The sequence below is a fragment of the Somniosus microcephalus genome, chromosome 23, assembly GCF_052327205.1.
Source record: "Somniosus microcephalus isolate GS21.2 chromosome 23, FLI_Smic_1.0, whole genome shotgun sequence".
Taxonomy (NCBI): domain Eukaryota; kingdom Metazoa; phylum Chordata; class Chondrichthyes; order Squaliformes; family Somniosidae; genus Somniosus; species Somniosus microcephalus.
Window position 1 is genome coordinate 37092208 of NC_141009.1, and position 16936 is coordinate 37109143.

Sequence of the window (16936 nt, forward strand, 5' to 3'; positions counted from 1 at the left end):
AACACAGCAACACACCGCAGAATAGGGATGACACTGCTGCAGTACGAGGCTGCACATTATCTGTTCCCTCATTGGCAGAAAATCCAGGTACACCAATTCTGGGTTGCAACAGAACTTGTGTGGACTCAGTGCTTCATATTGCAAGTATCTCCTGATACATTGATGCAGTTAAATAAAATATTCTCTGAACACAAGTATTCAACATCATAATTACATTGGGACCGATTTTGCAGTCAGCAGGTGCCGTTCGTTACGCTTCCACTTTCCCATAGACTTTCCATGGGCTTTTGCACTGGAAGTTCCTGTCGGCCAATTGGCCAAAAAGCGCAGCGCCCTCTACAGAGCATCTGGAACCTGTGTGAACAGGGCAAGTCACTGTGTACCTCCTTAACCAATCAGATTGATGAATGTTTAGTGAGCAGTGCAGAGTTTGGACCAGGAATTGTCAGGGTACGGTAGCATAGTGGTTATGTTGCTGGACTAGTATTCCAGAGGCCAGATCACAACAACTCGCTGTGTTTAAAATAAAATGTTTTCTCATGTCGCATCTGGTTCTTTTGCCAATCACCTTAAATGTGTGTCCTCGGTTTACTGACCCTTCTGCACTGGAAACAGTTTCTCCTTATTTACTTCATCAAAACCATGCATGATTTTGAACACCTTAACCTCCACTTAACCTTCTCTGCTCTAAGGAGAACAACCCCAGCTTCTCCAGTCTCTCCACATAACTGAAGTCCTGCATCCCTGATATCATTTTAGTCATGGGTGAATATGGGAGTGCTCTTCTGAGATTAGGATTTGTCCACATTGTTATGGTCCATCAGGAGGACAGTCCACCACATTTTAACTTGCTCAGTATCTGATTCTTTTGTACATCAATCAATGCAATAAAATTCCCAGCTCAACCAACATGCAGAAAATTGAAATATTCAAAATGGCGTGTGGTTTACATTATTAGACACAAAAAGTGATTAAAATTCTCCAAAAAGGCAGGTTGCAAAAGTACTTAGGATGTTACTTTTTATTAGTATGTTGTTTTTTTAAAAACCTGACGGTATTTTTTTCCCTATTTCCTGTGCTGGCACCAATTACCGTCATTTATCCTTCTTCAGTGAGAAGTGTTAAATGATTCCCTGTAGTGATTGCCAGTGTTGTGTGACCAAAACTACTCTTTGATTGTCAGATTTACAGTAATACGGTGCACTCCTTTCCACATACTTCCCTTTCTAACGGCGTAACTGGCAATAGATAAATACTTTACCAATAAAGTTAGACCAGTTGAGGTGACGAGCAGTGCTGCGACTGAAACTCACAAAATCAGCTAATCAATCTCACGAGCAATCCAGCTCCCCCAAAAATGTTACCTTGTGTTTCGTACCTTCTCTGTATCTTTTCCTCTTTTATATTTTCATGACCGATGTACAATATTCTCATTAAAATTAAAATAACATTAGATCATTTGGAGAAAGTATTCTTGAGCACTACTGTTGGAAATTTGGTACGTAACAATAGCACCCGCTTCCAGGACGTTGTGTCTTTCCCAAGAATGCTCTTTCAATCTTTCTGAAGGTGCAACGAGCTGAGGCCTGATACGGGTGCTCCGGTTTCCTCCCACAGTCCAAAGATGTGCGGGTTAGGTTGATTGGGCATGATAAAAAATTGGCCCTTAGTGTTAGGGGGGATTAAATACGTGGGGTTACGGGGTTATGGGGATAGGGCTTGTGTGGGATGGCTGTCGGTGTAGGGACCGGGTGCTAGGGTTTGGATGATCAGCCATGATCTCGTTGAATGGCGGAGCAGGCTCGAAGGGCCGAATGGCCTACTCCTGCTCCTATCTTCTATGTTTCTATGATATGCTACTTTATTTCACATTAAAGTGGACATACAAAATGGCAGTTATGATTGAGCTCATTTCATTCAAACAGTACAACTTTGAGTAGCGATAGAAAATAAAGAACATGCATGCTTCCCCGCATCAGTGGGTTGTTTTACTTGGCTTAAAAAAGATCATTTCTAACCGTTCTTCCAGCAATTCTGACCTCTTTGTTTCTGCAAAAGCCTGACTACGTGCACAGCATCCTGTTTCACACAACCTGTCTGCCAGTCTATGTCTCAGTCAAAATCTGGTTTCACTGTGTTCACAGATAAAAATTATCTAATGCTTTCCAATGCAATGGGTGTGAGGTACTTTTTTGACTGCCAAGAAATACTAACAAATTGCATAGTTATAGTCTATTGGGGAAACATCATCAAAGCTAGCACGTCAGCATCTTAACTACTTATTGACTCAGCCTTTTTTTAAATCTGGAACCGAACACTAAAAATAATCTTTCTGTGGACAAATGGTCAAAAAATCCTGAAACGTGACAATTATCTCTCATCATAATAACAGAAAATGCTGGAAATACTCAGCAGGTCAGGCAGCATCTGTGGAGAGAGAAAGAGAGTTAACATTTCAGGTTGATGACCTTTCATCAGAACGGAACTCATCCAGGTCTGACGAAAGGTCATCGACCTGAAACGTTAACTCTGTTTCTCTCTCCACAGATGCTGCCTGACCTGCTGAGTATTTCCAGCATTTTCTGATAAGATTTCAGGTTTCCAGTATCCGCAGTATTTTGCTTTTTAATTATTTCTCCTACTTTGTTTTACAATGTAAAGTATTACTCTTACTCATTTTTGTAGTACAAAGCAAGGAAAGTTCTATTTTTATCTTGCAGTGAGTTTGCTAAAGAACGGGAAAGGGTGGAGAACAGGCGTGCATTTCTAAAATTAAGACGACAACAGCAAATAGAGCAAGAATTCAACAGATACCTGCGCTGGATCCATATAGCAGGTAAGCTTGTCAAGATCAAAAGTTGGGATGTTTGTTTCTCTGAGAAAATGTGTAATTCTGCAACTATAAAATCATTATTGTCGTATCACATATTGTCTATAGGAATCTTAGTGTCCAATTCTTTTGGTTTCTTTTTGTCCATCGCCCTGTGATGATATGATGGTCTTAAGTTTACAGCATGCTGTACAGGGTATTGGTGAGACCACACCTTGAGTACTGCGTACAGTTTTGGTCTCCTTATTTAAGGAAGGATATACTTGCATTGGAGGCAGTTCAGAGAAGGTTCACGAGGTTAATTCCAGAGATGAGGGGGTTGACTTACGAGGAAAGGTTGAGCAGGCTGGGCCTATACTCATTGGAATTTAGAAGAATGAAAGGTGATCTTATTGAAACATATAAGGTACTGAGGGGGCTCGATAAGGTAGATGCAGAGAGGATGTTTCCCCTCGTGGGGAAATCTAGAACTCGGGGGCACAGTTTCAAAATAAAGGATCGCCCTTTTAGAACTGAGATGAGGAAGAATTTCTTCTCTAAGGGTCGTAAATCTGTGGAATTCACTGCCCCCGAGAGCTGTGGAGGCTGGGTCATTAAATACATTTAAGGTGGAGATAGACAGATTTTTGCAAGGTTAGGGAATGAAGGGTTATGGGGAGCGGGCGGGGAAGTGGCTTTGAGCCCAAGATCAGCCATGATCTTATTGAATGGCGGAGCAGGCTCGAAGGGCCAAGGGGCCTACTCCTCCTATTTCTTATGTTCTTATGCTAATCGTGGGATGCCAGAATTTTGTAATGTAATTGGGTGGGGGAGATAAAGGAGAGAGATGGAGATAAAGCAAGAGAAGCCATGAGTTATGAATACCCATGGACAATTTAACTGATTCCATTCTTTTCTCAGTTTGTTCTCACTTACATGCAGAAAGAAGCATCCAGAAAATACACAATAGGATACGGGAAAAATCTAATTATGGATTGGGAGCACTGATTATTTATTAGTAATTAACACTTCAGGAGCAATGAACCATTGCAACAACCCAGTGCATCTAGTGGTACAATGGAAAGCCAACAGAAAGCAAAAGAGAACTCAAGGCAGTGAGTTGAAGCACCCCATAAGAGCACTCCACTGAAGACAGGAGTATGCAAAGGCTGTCAATCGTTTCTCTATTTAACAGTGTGTGGTAAACCACTGTTGTTGTTGTTGTAGTTGCTCTTGTTGCACACTGTTGTGTCTTTGCATGCCTCAGCTGACTCCGCCCACATGCCTGGGTATAAAGGTGACTGCTCTGCAGTCCCCTGCCCTTTTGGATACCAGGCTACCACGAGAGGCATGCTCTGTTCTTTGCTAATAAAAGCCTATTAATTAACTCTCTGTCTTTTATGAGGAATTGATAGTGTATCAATTTTATTAGCAAAACAAAATGTCGAATCTCGGTCCAAATACTGAACAGCAGGAGCTGCATCACACGGCGCCAAATGCTGAGCAGCAGGAGCTGCTGCGAGCCCTCAGACCAACATGCCTGGACTTAGACCCCCAAGAAGCGGGTTCGGCTACCAAATTCGCACATTGGCTGCGTTGCTTCGAGGCTTACCTGCAAGCCTCAACTGTGACCCTGGACGAAAACAAGCTGGAAATCCTGGCCTCAAAGGTGAGCCACCAAGTTTATACAATAATCCAGGACGCGACGACCTAAGCGGCGGCTATCGATCTGCTTAAAGGGCAATACGCGTGCCCGGTAAATACGGTCTATGCCAGGCACCTCTTAAGATCCCGCAGACAGCAGCCCGGGGAATCGGTGGAGGCCTTCCTACGGGCACTACGGATACTCGGCCGAGGCTGCGATTGCAAAGAAGTATCAGCCGCAGCACACACGGAGGGACTGATCCGAGATGCTTTCGTTGCAGGTCTAAGGTCCGACTACTCCCAGCAGAGACTGTTGGAAAAGGGAGAAATGGACCTGAGAAAGGCAGTGTCCCTCTCGCTCGACGCGGCCCACAGGAATATGGACGCTTTCTCCCCTAACCGCTCCGCACCGTGGACGCCGCAACCTTGGGTCGTGGGACCGCCACCTCCAACTGCTGCCGCGATGTCCAAGGCACAGAAATGTTATTTTTGTGGCCAGGCAAAACACCCCAGAGCACGCTGCCCGGCGAGAAACGCTACCTGCTCCGGCTGCGGGAAGAAAGGACACTATGTCAGCGCCTGCAAAGGTAAAACCGCTAACGCCAGCAGCGCCGCGTGCGAACCGTGGGGGCAGCCATCTTGTCCGCCATCTTGGGCTCCCCCAGCCGCGTGGGGATCGGGATCATGGGTGCCGCCATTTTGTCCGCCATCTTGGACGTCTCCAACCTCAATCACGGGGGACCCGGACTCGACCACCGCCTCATCTGACGATCACGTCGACTCGCTCTCCCTCATCAACTGTCCAGGTCCATGATGGACATTACGGTAAACGGCCGCGCCACTACCTGCCTTTTTGACAGCGGGAGCACGGAGAGCTTTATCCACCCCGACACGGTGCGCAGTTACTCTCTCCCGGTCCTGCCAACGCGCCATCGGATCTCTATGGCTTCCAAAGCCCAGTCAGCGGACGTCGGTGGCTACTGTGTAGTGACCCTTTCAGTACGGGGCACAGAATACAAAAATTTTAAACTTCTGGTCCTGCCCCACCTCTGCGCTGCCATTCTACTGGGGTTGGATTTCCAGTGCCACTTTAAGAGTGTCACATTAGCGTACGACGGACCCCTCCCCCCGACTCACAGTCTGCAGCCAGCAGTTTTTGAATCGCCCACCGCGCACCATTTGCAGCCTCTCCACCCTTAAAGTTCCCCCCCCCTCCTTGTTCGCTAACCTCACCCGCGACTGTAAGCCCATTGCTACCAAAAGCAGGCGTTACAGTGCCGGGGATAGAAGCTTCATTAAATCCGAGGTAGCAAGACTCCTGAAGGAAGGGATTATTGAGAGTAGCACCAGCCCATGGCGAGCACAAGTGGTGGTAGTGAAGACTGGCGGAAAACAGCGCCTAGTTATTGACTACAGCCAGACGATCAATCGCTACACCCAGTTGGATGCATACCCACTCCCCCGCATATCTGACATGGTCAATCAGATAGCACAATATCGGGTGTTCTCGATGATTGATCTGAAGTCGGCATACCACCAGCTCCCCATCAGGGCTGAGGACAGCCAGTACACAGCTTTTGAAGCTGACGGTCGTCTCTACCACTTCCTCAGAGTTCCCTTCGGCGTCACCAACGGGGTTTCAGTCTTCCAACGGGAGTTCAGTCTTCCAACGGGAGATGGACCGGATGGTTGACCAGAACGCGCTCCAGGCCACTTTCCCCCTATCTAGACAACGTCACCATCTGCGGCCACGACCAGCAGGACCATGATGTTAATCTAGAGAAATTCCTCCGTACGGCCCAGCGGCTGAATCTAACATACAACAAGGACAAATGTATGTTTCGTACCACGCGCCTTGGCTGTGTAGTGGAGAACGGAGTCATCGGCCCCGACCCCGACAGGATGCGCCCCCTTATGGAGCTCCCCCTCCCCCACTGCCAAAAAGCACTGAAGAGATGCCTAGGGTTTTTCTCGTACTATGCTCGGTGGGTGCCCAACTATGCGGACAAAGCCAGACCCCTCATCAAGTCCGCCTCCTTCCCTCTGACAGCAGAGGCATGTGCAGCCTTCACTCTCATAAAAAGAGATATTGCGAAGGCCACAATGCACGCAGTGGATGAGTCCATCCCTTTCCAAGTGGAGAGCGACGCATCCGACTTTGCCCCAGCTGCAACCCTTAACCAGGCGGGGAGACCCGTGGCCTTTTTCTCAAGGACCCTCCAGGGCCTCGAGATTCGACACTCCTCTGTCGAAAAGGAGGCCCAGGCCATTGTGGAAGCGGTGCGACATTGGAGGCATTACCTGGCCGGAAAACGATTTACCCTGCTCACTGACCAGCATTCAGTAGCTTTTATGTTTAATAATAAGCAGAGGGGCAAAATCAAGAATGACAAGATCTTGAGGTGGAGAATCGAACTCTCCACCTACAATTACGATATCTTGTACCGGCCCGGGAAACTCAATGAGCCCCCAGATGCCCTATCACTTGGTACATGCGCCAACGCGCAGGTTGATAGACTGAAGACCCTCCACAATGACCTCTGCCACCTGGGGGTCACCAGGTTTTTTCACTTCATCAAATCCCGTAACCTGCCCTACTCCATCGAGGAGGTCAGGACCTTGACCAGGAACTGCCAAATCTGTGCCGAGTGCAAACCGCATTTTTATAGGCCAGACAGGGCAAGCCTGATCAAAGCCACGCGCCCCTTTGAGCGGCTGAGCGGCGATTTTAAAGGGCCCCTCCCCTCCGACCGCAATGTGTACTTCCTCAACATAATTGATGAGTACTCCCATTTCCCGTTTGCCATCCCTTGCTCAGACGTGACCAGGTCATTAAATGTCTGAATGACCTCTTCGCCTTGTTCGGTTTCCCTAGCTATATTCATAGCGACAGGGGCTCATCCTTTATGAGCGACGAACTTCGTCAGTACCTGCTCGCGAGAGGTATTGCTACAAGCAGGACCACCAGCTACAACCCCCGGGGGAATGGCCAGGTGGAACGAGAGAATGCGACGGTCTGGAAGGCAGTCCTTTTAAACTTGAAATCTAATGGCCTTCCGACCTCTCGCTGGCAGGAGGTCCTCCCTGCGGCGCTCCATTCCATTCCATTCGGTCACTGCTTTGTACAGCCACCAATGCCACCCCTCACGAGAGAATGTTCTCCTTCCCCAGGAAGTCCACATCGGGGATCTCGTTACCGACATGGCTGACTTCTCCAGGACCCGTCCTACTGCGGAAGCACGTGAGGTCCCATAAGACGGACCCCCTGGTCGAGAGGGTGAGCCTCCTCCACGCCAACCCTCAGTACGCTTACGTGGTGTACCCGGATGGGCGGGAGGACACAGTCTCCACACGAGACCTCGCACCTTCGGGTGCCCCTGCGACTCCACCATCGCCACCCACCACTACCCACACCCCGACCCCTGTAGACGGCATGCCGCAGCCCCAGGACCCGCCATTGACTACACAACCTCTCAACGAGACGCCGTTGGATGCTGCACCACTACCGCCGCTGCTACGACGATCAGGACGGCATACAAGGCCACCTGATAGACTTAATTACACGAACTTTTAGTTTACACGAACTTTTAGTACACTTCACCCCGCCGGACTCAATTTTAAACAAGGGGTGAATGTGGTAAACCACTTGTTGTTGTTGTTGTAGTTGCTCTTGTTGCACACTGTTGTGTCTTTGCATGCCTCAGCTGACTCCGCCCACATGCCTGGGTATAAAGGTGACTGCTCTGCAGTCCCCTGCCCTTTTGGATACCAGGCCACCACGAGAGGCATGCTCTGTTCTTTGCTAATAAAAGCCTATTAATGAACTCTCTGTCTTTTATGAGGAATTGATAGTGTATCACAGTGCAGATACTGTTGTAGGGTTTTCATTCTCAGTTCTAGCTTAACTTCACGTAAACCTGTTCTCAACTTCAAAGCAATTTTCAGGTGGTTCATGACTTTCTGTTCACATGTTGCTCTTTTGTGGTTACTTTGGACCTTTGAGAAAGCACTCGCATTGATTGACCTGTAGTGGAATAATCTTCTCTCATTGGGTTGTTGATAATTTTATTTTCTGTGGGTTGTCTGTACAAGGATTACCCAGGTTTAAACTCTTGCTTCGTTCCACTCACATGTAGTGTCCTCCGAAACATTGTTTTATCTTGCATTAGACAACATCACTAAATTTGTTTTAACATCTTGTGCTGAGTCACTGCTCATTATCTCTTGTTATAATAATGAAAAAATAATATAAGGATGGGAGTGCTACATGCTGTCTTACTCTGGTACACTGTGGGGAACAGTTTGTTTTAATGATCAGATAAAGGTCTTTACCAGTTGACACGATTACCAATGGAATGAGTGAATGGCATTTCTCCTTTGGTATTTTCTCCTGTTCTTCTGCATCTGTTACTTTTTCCACTGACATTTTTTAAAATCTTGAATCTCTGGCCGACCTTCTCGGAAGCATGTTCCGACATAGAATTCCCTATTGGGCTGTGACACAAAAAACTGCCCTCCATGCAATTTGGACTGTTGACTTACGCAAGCTAAGCTCGTCATTCTCACCAGGAGAGCAAGCGCTCAAAACCAGGAGAGAATGATAACGGTTTTAAAGCGAGTTTTAACATTTCCGTAAAGAACTTGTGCTAGTTTTCTAGTTTTTTGTGACAGAACGTTGGCATACCAGCAAAATCTGTGCTCCACCACAGCAATTAAAATATTTATTCCATATGCAGAATTAGTAAACTTAACGGTTTGTACACTTGGAGGAAGTTGAATCGTTCACATTTTACTTGCGGTGAAAGAAATCAGCAAGTCTTAACCTTGTACCTTTATATCAAAGAAATAGAAAATATTTTTGCCATCAGTTGGTCAAAGGAAAATATTATACATTCTTCAATAGCATTTCTCTAAAAATTAAACCTCATGACATTTTCATAAGAAAGCTACTGTAGATATTTAATCGCATAGCAGCATAGAAATTGGGAACAAAAGGCCATTCAGCCCATCTACCCACAGCCAATGCATGACTGTCTCACTGCCCCAGTCAAAATGCCTATATTCTCATTCTAGTCCCCAAGTACATGGATGGTATGGAAACTCTATCTGAATTCCAGATTTGTACTGTTGAAATTCCAACTTCCATAATATGCATTTGATGGAATTTAATAAATTCTCTGGGGAGTGTGATCCAACAGGTCTGCAGTGCAATCAGAGCTTTAGAGAGGCTTTTCGCTCTGCCACCTGTCATGTATATACCTTTTTAAGGGGGGAACTATCTTTTACAGCTCATGTATACTGCAGTACCGGCAGTGACCACACCTGTATATAACACTGAGTAGTAATCTGTACAGATCAGTTCCTGTGTGAGCCACCTGTTGTACCGTTCTCCTGCAGTCTGTGTCTTATTATACACGGACACAACATTGGCGACAAGGCAAGTTCGAACCTACCTGCAACTCTGCATCACCTCCTGGGGATTCGTTCCTGGAGATCAGTGGATTGGAGGTCAAGGCCAGAGACTCGGGCGTCAACCATGGGCAACCGCCCAGTCATCCAGCAGAGACTCGAGAATTGCGGGGGAGGCTGTCGAGAGCCAGGCTTGGCTTTCCAGTCGAGGTGGTCCAGCGAAACGGGCTGCCAACAGGTAGTGCCCGACCGAGCGGCACAGCAAAGGGCCGAGCAGCGTCGAGGGGGGAGAGAGAGAGAGGGCAGAGCGCACAGGGCGCAGCCGGTGTTCAGGGGCTGAGCAGCATCGAAGAGAGGGAGAGAGAGACGCGCAGAAACCCGCGAGGTGCCGCCATTGCCACAAGGACCGCTGAGAGCGGCGTTGGCAGCAGCGCAGGAGAAGCGCGCGAAACCTACAGGGCGCCGCCATTGCCACGAGAACCGCCGGGAGCGGCGTTGGCAGCAGCGGGGGAGGAAGGAAAGCGCGGGAGATGCCATTTTAAACCACACCCAAAATGCCGAAGAGTGGCAGTATCACCGCATTTGACAATGAAGTCGAAGATTGGACTACATATGTCGAACGAATAGAGGTATACTGCAAGGCAAATGAGGTGTCAGATGACAAGAAAGCGTCGGTATTGTTAAATTTAATGGGTGCAAAGACGTATGGTTTATTACGAAATCTAGTAACCCCAACGAAGCCAATGGAAAAGAGTTTTGAAGACATAGTAACGATACTACAGGAACATTTAAAACCCACACCGCTGCTGATAGCAGAAAGAGTCAAGTTTCACAAACGGAACCAGCATAAGGATGAAAGCAATGCTGATTATTTAACAGAACTGCGCAAACTATCGAAACACTGCCAGTTTGGAGCGGGACTGGCAGATACCTTAAGGGACAAGTTTGTGTGTGGGCTTCAAAGTGAAGGAACCCAGAAACGGCTTTTATCTGAAAAGGACCTTATGCTGGAAAAGGCTTTCAGCATTGCGGTATCATATGAAGCAGCAGCACGGGGCGCTGCAGAGATACAACAGAGACCGCAAGAATATGGCACAAACGAAATGTCATATAGAACAGAGAAGTGCTATCGCTGCGGCAGAACAACACACGACCAGAATGATTGCTGGTTCAAAGACTAAGTGTGCAGATAGTGTGGAAAAGTAGGACACATAGCACGAGTCTGCAGGTTGGGAAAGAAAACCAGCAATAAGAAACCTACCAAAGAAAAACACAAGAAGGTACATAAGATGACGAAGAATAGTTCAGACGAACAAAAGAGTGATAACGACTCCGAAAGCAGGGATCTGAGCTGTCTGAAACTACATAATGTGATCACAACGGAGGATCACCGAACCATTTGGGTCACTCTCAAGATAGCAGGAGTCCAGGTAAAGGTGGAATTGGACACAGGATCAGCCCTAACAGTCATAAACCAATGGGACTACGAGCGGCTATTCTCACACATACCCTTGAGAGACACAAAAATTATTTTGAAGACGTACACGGGGCAAAAAGTATACCCCAAAGGAAAAATAAGGGCGACCGTTATATTTAACGGTAAGGAAACACCAAAACTAGGCCTGTATGTATTGCAAGATGGAGGACCACCATTACTGGGACGTGAATGGATACGGAAAATACAACTGGATTGGCATTCCATACAGGCACTGACTGTGGCTGACAAAAAGGATGACGACATCACACCTGGGCGACTGTCAAAGATCCTAACTGACGCGAAAGAAGTGTTCCAGCAAGGACTCGGAACACTAAAAGGCATGACAGCGACGATTAAAATTGAAGAAAATGCAAGCCCAAAATTTTTTAAGGCCAGACCGGTACCTTATGCGATCCGCCCAGCCGTCGAAGCAGAGCTGGAGAGTCTGGAACGTTCAGGTGTACTGTCCAAGGTAGACTGGAGCGAGTGGGCTACACCCATCGTCCCTGTGATGAAAAAGTTGTTGAGCAGCACGCCTGGGGAACCAAGGAAGGTTCGCATCTGTGGGGACTTTAAGGTAACAGTGAACCCGGTCCTTCACACCGTACAATATCCACTTCCGCGGATTGAAGATATTTTCGCCTCGCTATCTGGAGGGAAACGCTTCACTAAGATTGATCTGGCCCAGGCGGATCTGCAAATGGAGGTAGAAGAAGCCTCAAAAAATTACCTCACAATCAACACCCATAAAGGTCTCTACCAATACAACCGGCTGGTATTCGGGGTAGCATCAGCTCCAGCTATTTGGCAGAGGGCAATGGAACAAGTCCTGCAAGGTGTGGTGTATGTGCCTTTAAGAGCAATTATGGTGTATGTGCCTTTAAGAGCCCCAGGTGTGCGTAATGCCAGTAATTGCCACTTGGGCTATACAAGCCTGTGTATTGTGTATATCCTTTAGAAACCCCCCCCCAGACTTGCTTAGTAAATACCTATGAACCAACTCCTGTCTTCAGTGTCTTTATCTACACACGGACACTACAGTGGCGACGAAGTGGAAACGGACTTACCTGCAATTCGGCAGCGCCTCAAGGACATCGATTCCTCCAGCGTCCAGAAGACTCAAGGAAGTAAGAGAAACTGTGGTTTCACCAGCTGGCCAAGCTGGTGACAGGTACTGCGCTAATCCTTCCTGGGCGTCAGGCTGGAGCTCCAGCGGCGGGCTCTACAGCTGAGACGGGCAGCGAAATCGGAGGCAAGCAATAACGGATTGGGAGGGTGCACTCGAGAGACGGCCGGCGCGGCAAGCAGGTCAGCGTTTAGACCTCCGTCGGGAACGAGTCTCCAACAGTGAATAAACGGAAACCACAGTAAAACAGCGTTGTTATCGGTAGCAGCGGCGGGAAAGCGCGGGAAGCGCCATATCTTTTCTGAAATGCCTAAATCTGGTAATATTGAGGCTTTTGATGGCGAAATAGAAGATTGGACCACATACATGGAAAGAGTAGAAGTTCATTGCACTGCAAATGGAATAACAGATGAAAAAAAAGCTTCAGTACTTCTGAACTTAATGGGCGCGAAGACATACGGGCTGTTACGAAATTTAATCACTCCAGCCAAACCAAAGGACAAGACTTTTAAAGAAATTGTTGATACCCTGCAGGAGCATTTAAACCCAACACCGCTGCTGATAGCGGAACGATTCAAGTTCTTCAAGAGAAATCAACACAAGAATGAAAGTAACGCTGATTACCTAACCGAATTAAGAAAGCTATCAAAGTACTGCCAATTCGGAGCAGGACTATCGGATTATCTTCGAGACAAATTTGTTTGCGGTCTCTTAAGTGAAGGAACACAAAAAAGACTGCTTTCTGAAAAAGATTTAACATTGGACAAAGCTTTCAGTATGGCTGTATCATACGAAGCAGCAGCAAAAGGAGCTGCAGAGATACAACAAGAGACACAGGACTTCGGCACCCATAAAATGACACAGGAGTTCGGAAGATGTTATCGCTGCGGCAGATCCACCCATAACCAGAGGGACTGTTGGTTCAAGGGCAAAGCATGCAGGCAATGTGGTAAGATTGGACACATTGCACGGGTATGCCAATCTGGACAAAATAAATCCACTGACAGAAAACAAAAAATCAATAAAGAAAAGTACAGGAAGGTACAAATGATGACGGGCAATAGCTCCGAAGACCAGAATAGCGATAGCGACTCCGGAAACAAGACACTAAGCTGTCTCAAATTACATAATGTACTTGCCAAAGAGGATTACCAAACCATTTGGGTTACCCTCACAATAGCAGGGTCCCCAGTTAAAATGGAGCTAGATACAGGATCAGCTCTAACCGTAATAAATCGACGAGATTACGAGAGGCTATTTTCGCATATACCTCTAAAAGACACATCCATTATCTTAAAAACATATACGGGGCAGAAAGTCTACCCCAAAGGAAAAATAAAGGTGCCTGTGGTATACAACGGCAAAGAAATACAAAAGTTGTATTTATACATTCTACAAGATGGTGGTCCACCGTTGTTGGGACGTGAATGGATAAGGAAGATACGTTTAGACTGGCACTCCATTCAGGCACTGACGGTGACCAGTAAGGAAAAAAACAATGATGACATCATACCTGAACGATTAAAAGACATCTTGGCCAACGCCAAAGAAGTGTTTCAAGAGAAACTAGGAACCTTGAAAGGCATCACCGCCTCAATAAAAGTGGAAGATACAGCAATTCCAAAATTTTTTAAGGCAAGACCGGTGCCATCCGCAATACGTCCGGCAGTCGAGGCAGAGCTGAAGAATTTGGAAAAGGCAGGCGTATTATCCAAAATAGATTGGAGCGAATGGGCAACACCCATCGTTCCAGTCATGAAAAAAACATTGAAAAATAACTCAGGAACAGAAAAAAATTTGCATCTGTGGGGACTTTAAGGTGACTGTAAACCCGGTCCTTCACACGGTACAGTATCCTCTTCCGAGGATAGAAGATATTTTCGCCTCACTATCCGGAGGGAAACGTTTCACAAAAATTGACTTGGCACAGGCATATCTACAGATGGAGGTTGAGGAGACCTCTAAAAAGTATCTCACAATAAACACACACAAAGGCCTGTACCAGTACAATCGACTGGTTTTTGGAATAGCATCAGCTCCAGCTATCTGGCAAAGAGCTATGGAGCAAGTCCTGCAAGGGATTCCGGGGACTCCATGCTACCTAGACGACATCCTTATAACAGGCGAAAACGACAACGAGCACCGTGCCAATTTGGAGCAGGTGCTCACTAGGCTGAAAGAACGGGGCCTACGAGCAAATCGCTCCAAGTGCGAATTTTTCCAAAATCAGATATCATATTGTGGCCACATAATTAATAAGGAAGGGTTGCATAAGTCACCTGAAAAAATTGAAGCAGTTATAAAAGCCCCAGCACCTGAAAATGTTTCACAATTAAGGTCATTCCTGGGATTAATAAATTACTATCATAAATTTTTACCGAACTTATCAACTATTCTACACCCTCTTAATGATCTTCTACAGACAGGAGTGATTTGGAAATGGAACGAAGACTGTAAACGTGCCTTCCATAAATGTAAAGACTTAATCACATCCGAGAAAATTTTGGCTCATTACAACCCATCACTACCAATCAGACTGGCGTGCGATGCATCCCCTTACGGCATAGGAGCGGTATTGTCCTATAGATTCCCTGATGGCTCGGAACGGCCGATAGCTTTTGCGTCACGCTCATTGAACTCAGCTGAGCGTAACTATGCCCAGATGGACAGGGAAGCACTCAGCCTGGTATGGGGAGTGAAGAAATTCAACCATTACCTACACGGACAAAAATTTACCTTGCTGACTGACCATCAACCCCTCATCTCCATATTCAACCCTAAAAAAGGTGTCCCCATTATGACGGCACAAAGACTACAGAGGTGGTCCCTTTTTCTAGGGGCACACCAATACAACATTGAATACAAAGGGTCAAAACAGCATGGGAATGCTGACGGTTTATCACGCCTACCGTTGCCAACGATAGAAGAGGCACCTACAGTAGAGATATTCCACTCTACCATAGTGGAATGTCTACCGGTGACAAATTCTGCCATTGAAAGGGAGACAAGAAATGACCCTACTCTCTCACGGGTCTACGATTTAACAGTGAAGGGATGGCCAGCACATGGCGAACCACTGTTGCCAGCATTCTCGCAAAGAGAACAGCTGTCAGTGTGCCGAGGAACCTTGATGTGTGGATCCAGAGTGGTGATTCCACCCAAACTCCAGGATAAAGTGCTAAAGGAGCTTCACGAGGGACATCTGGGTGGAGTGAAAATGAAGAACCTAGCTAGGGCGTTTGTATGGTGGCCAGGTATTGATGGAGACATCGAAGACATGACCAAGAGCTGCCTAGGATGCCAGAAGGTCCAAAATGCTCCGCCACAGGCCCCTCTACATCCATGGGAGTGGCCCTCATCTCCCTGGCAAAGGGTGCACATCGACTTTGCTGGTCCATTTATGGACTCAATGTTCTTAATCGCAGTTGATGCACACTCCAAGTGGCCGGAGGTAATAAAGATGTCCTCCACCACCACGGAAAAAACCATCACAGTATTAAGGACCATATTTGCCAGGAATGGGCTGCCGGAGCAGATATGTTCTGATAATGGACCGCAATTTGTGTCCGAAGAATTCAGAAAGTTCTTAAAGAACAATGGGGTAAAGCACTACACGTCCGCCCCATACCATCCCGCCACCAATGGATTGGCTGAAAGGTTTGTCCAGACCTTCAAGAAGGCCATCAAGGCCATGGGTAATGAAGACATAAAACTTCAGCACAAGGTGGATAACTTCTTATTTGCATATAGGAATGCAATGCATATGGTTACTAACCAAACTCCCGCCATGATGTTCTACAATAGAAACCTAAGATGCCGGCTGGATTTGGTCAAGCCCAACATCCGAAGGGACGTGGAGAACCGGCAGTTTCAGGGCATGAATGAAAGGCCAACTAGGGCCTTCCAGATAGGCCAACCGGTTTTGGCCCGGGACTACCGTACCGAGAAATGGCAGCCTGGAACTATCTGCACACGATTAGGACCACTGATGTATACCGTGGACATCGGAGACAGCATAATAAGGCGCCATGCTGACCAAATCATCAAGTCATCCGAAAAGGGACAACCTACACCACCACTCTATACATCTAACGATGAAGTAGAGATACCCATATCTACCTCCGATCTGGTGATACTGGAGCCCGATGAACCCGACACTGGCCTTCAAGCCGAATCAGCCTTGCCAGAAGAACCTACTACACCACCAGAAACTACTACACCCCCGAGGCGTTATCCGGACCGAGTCAGGAAGCCTCCTGAGAGACTAACTTATAATTAATTAATACAGCAATGTATATTATTTTGCATATAACATGTAATTAATAATTACTTAAAATATGATGTACTAGTTAGCTAGAAGGGGAGGAATTGTGGTGTATGTGCCTTTAAGAGCAATTATGGTGTATGTGCCTTTAAGAGCCCCAGGTGTGCGTAATGCCGGTAATTGCCACTTGGGCTATATAAGCCTGTG

The 16936-nt window shown here is 46.8% G+C and overlaps 1 protein-coding gene across 1 annotated transcript in view; it reads left to right on the plus strand.

Moving 5' to 3' along the window:
* cacna1ba (calcium channel, voltage-dependent, N type, alpha 1B subunit, a) overlaps window positions 1-16936 on the plus strand; it is an 820126-nt gene that overhangs the window by 566464 nt on the left and 236726 nt on the right. Inside the window, exon 10 of the mRNA XM_085965795.1 lies at window positions 2721-2836. Within this exon, the coding sequence (XP_085821921.1) occupies window positions 2721-2836 (116 nt within the window). The remainder of the gene's footprint in view (window positions 1-2720; window positions 2837-16936) is intronic.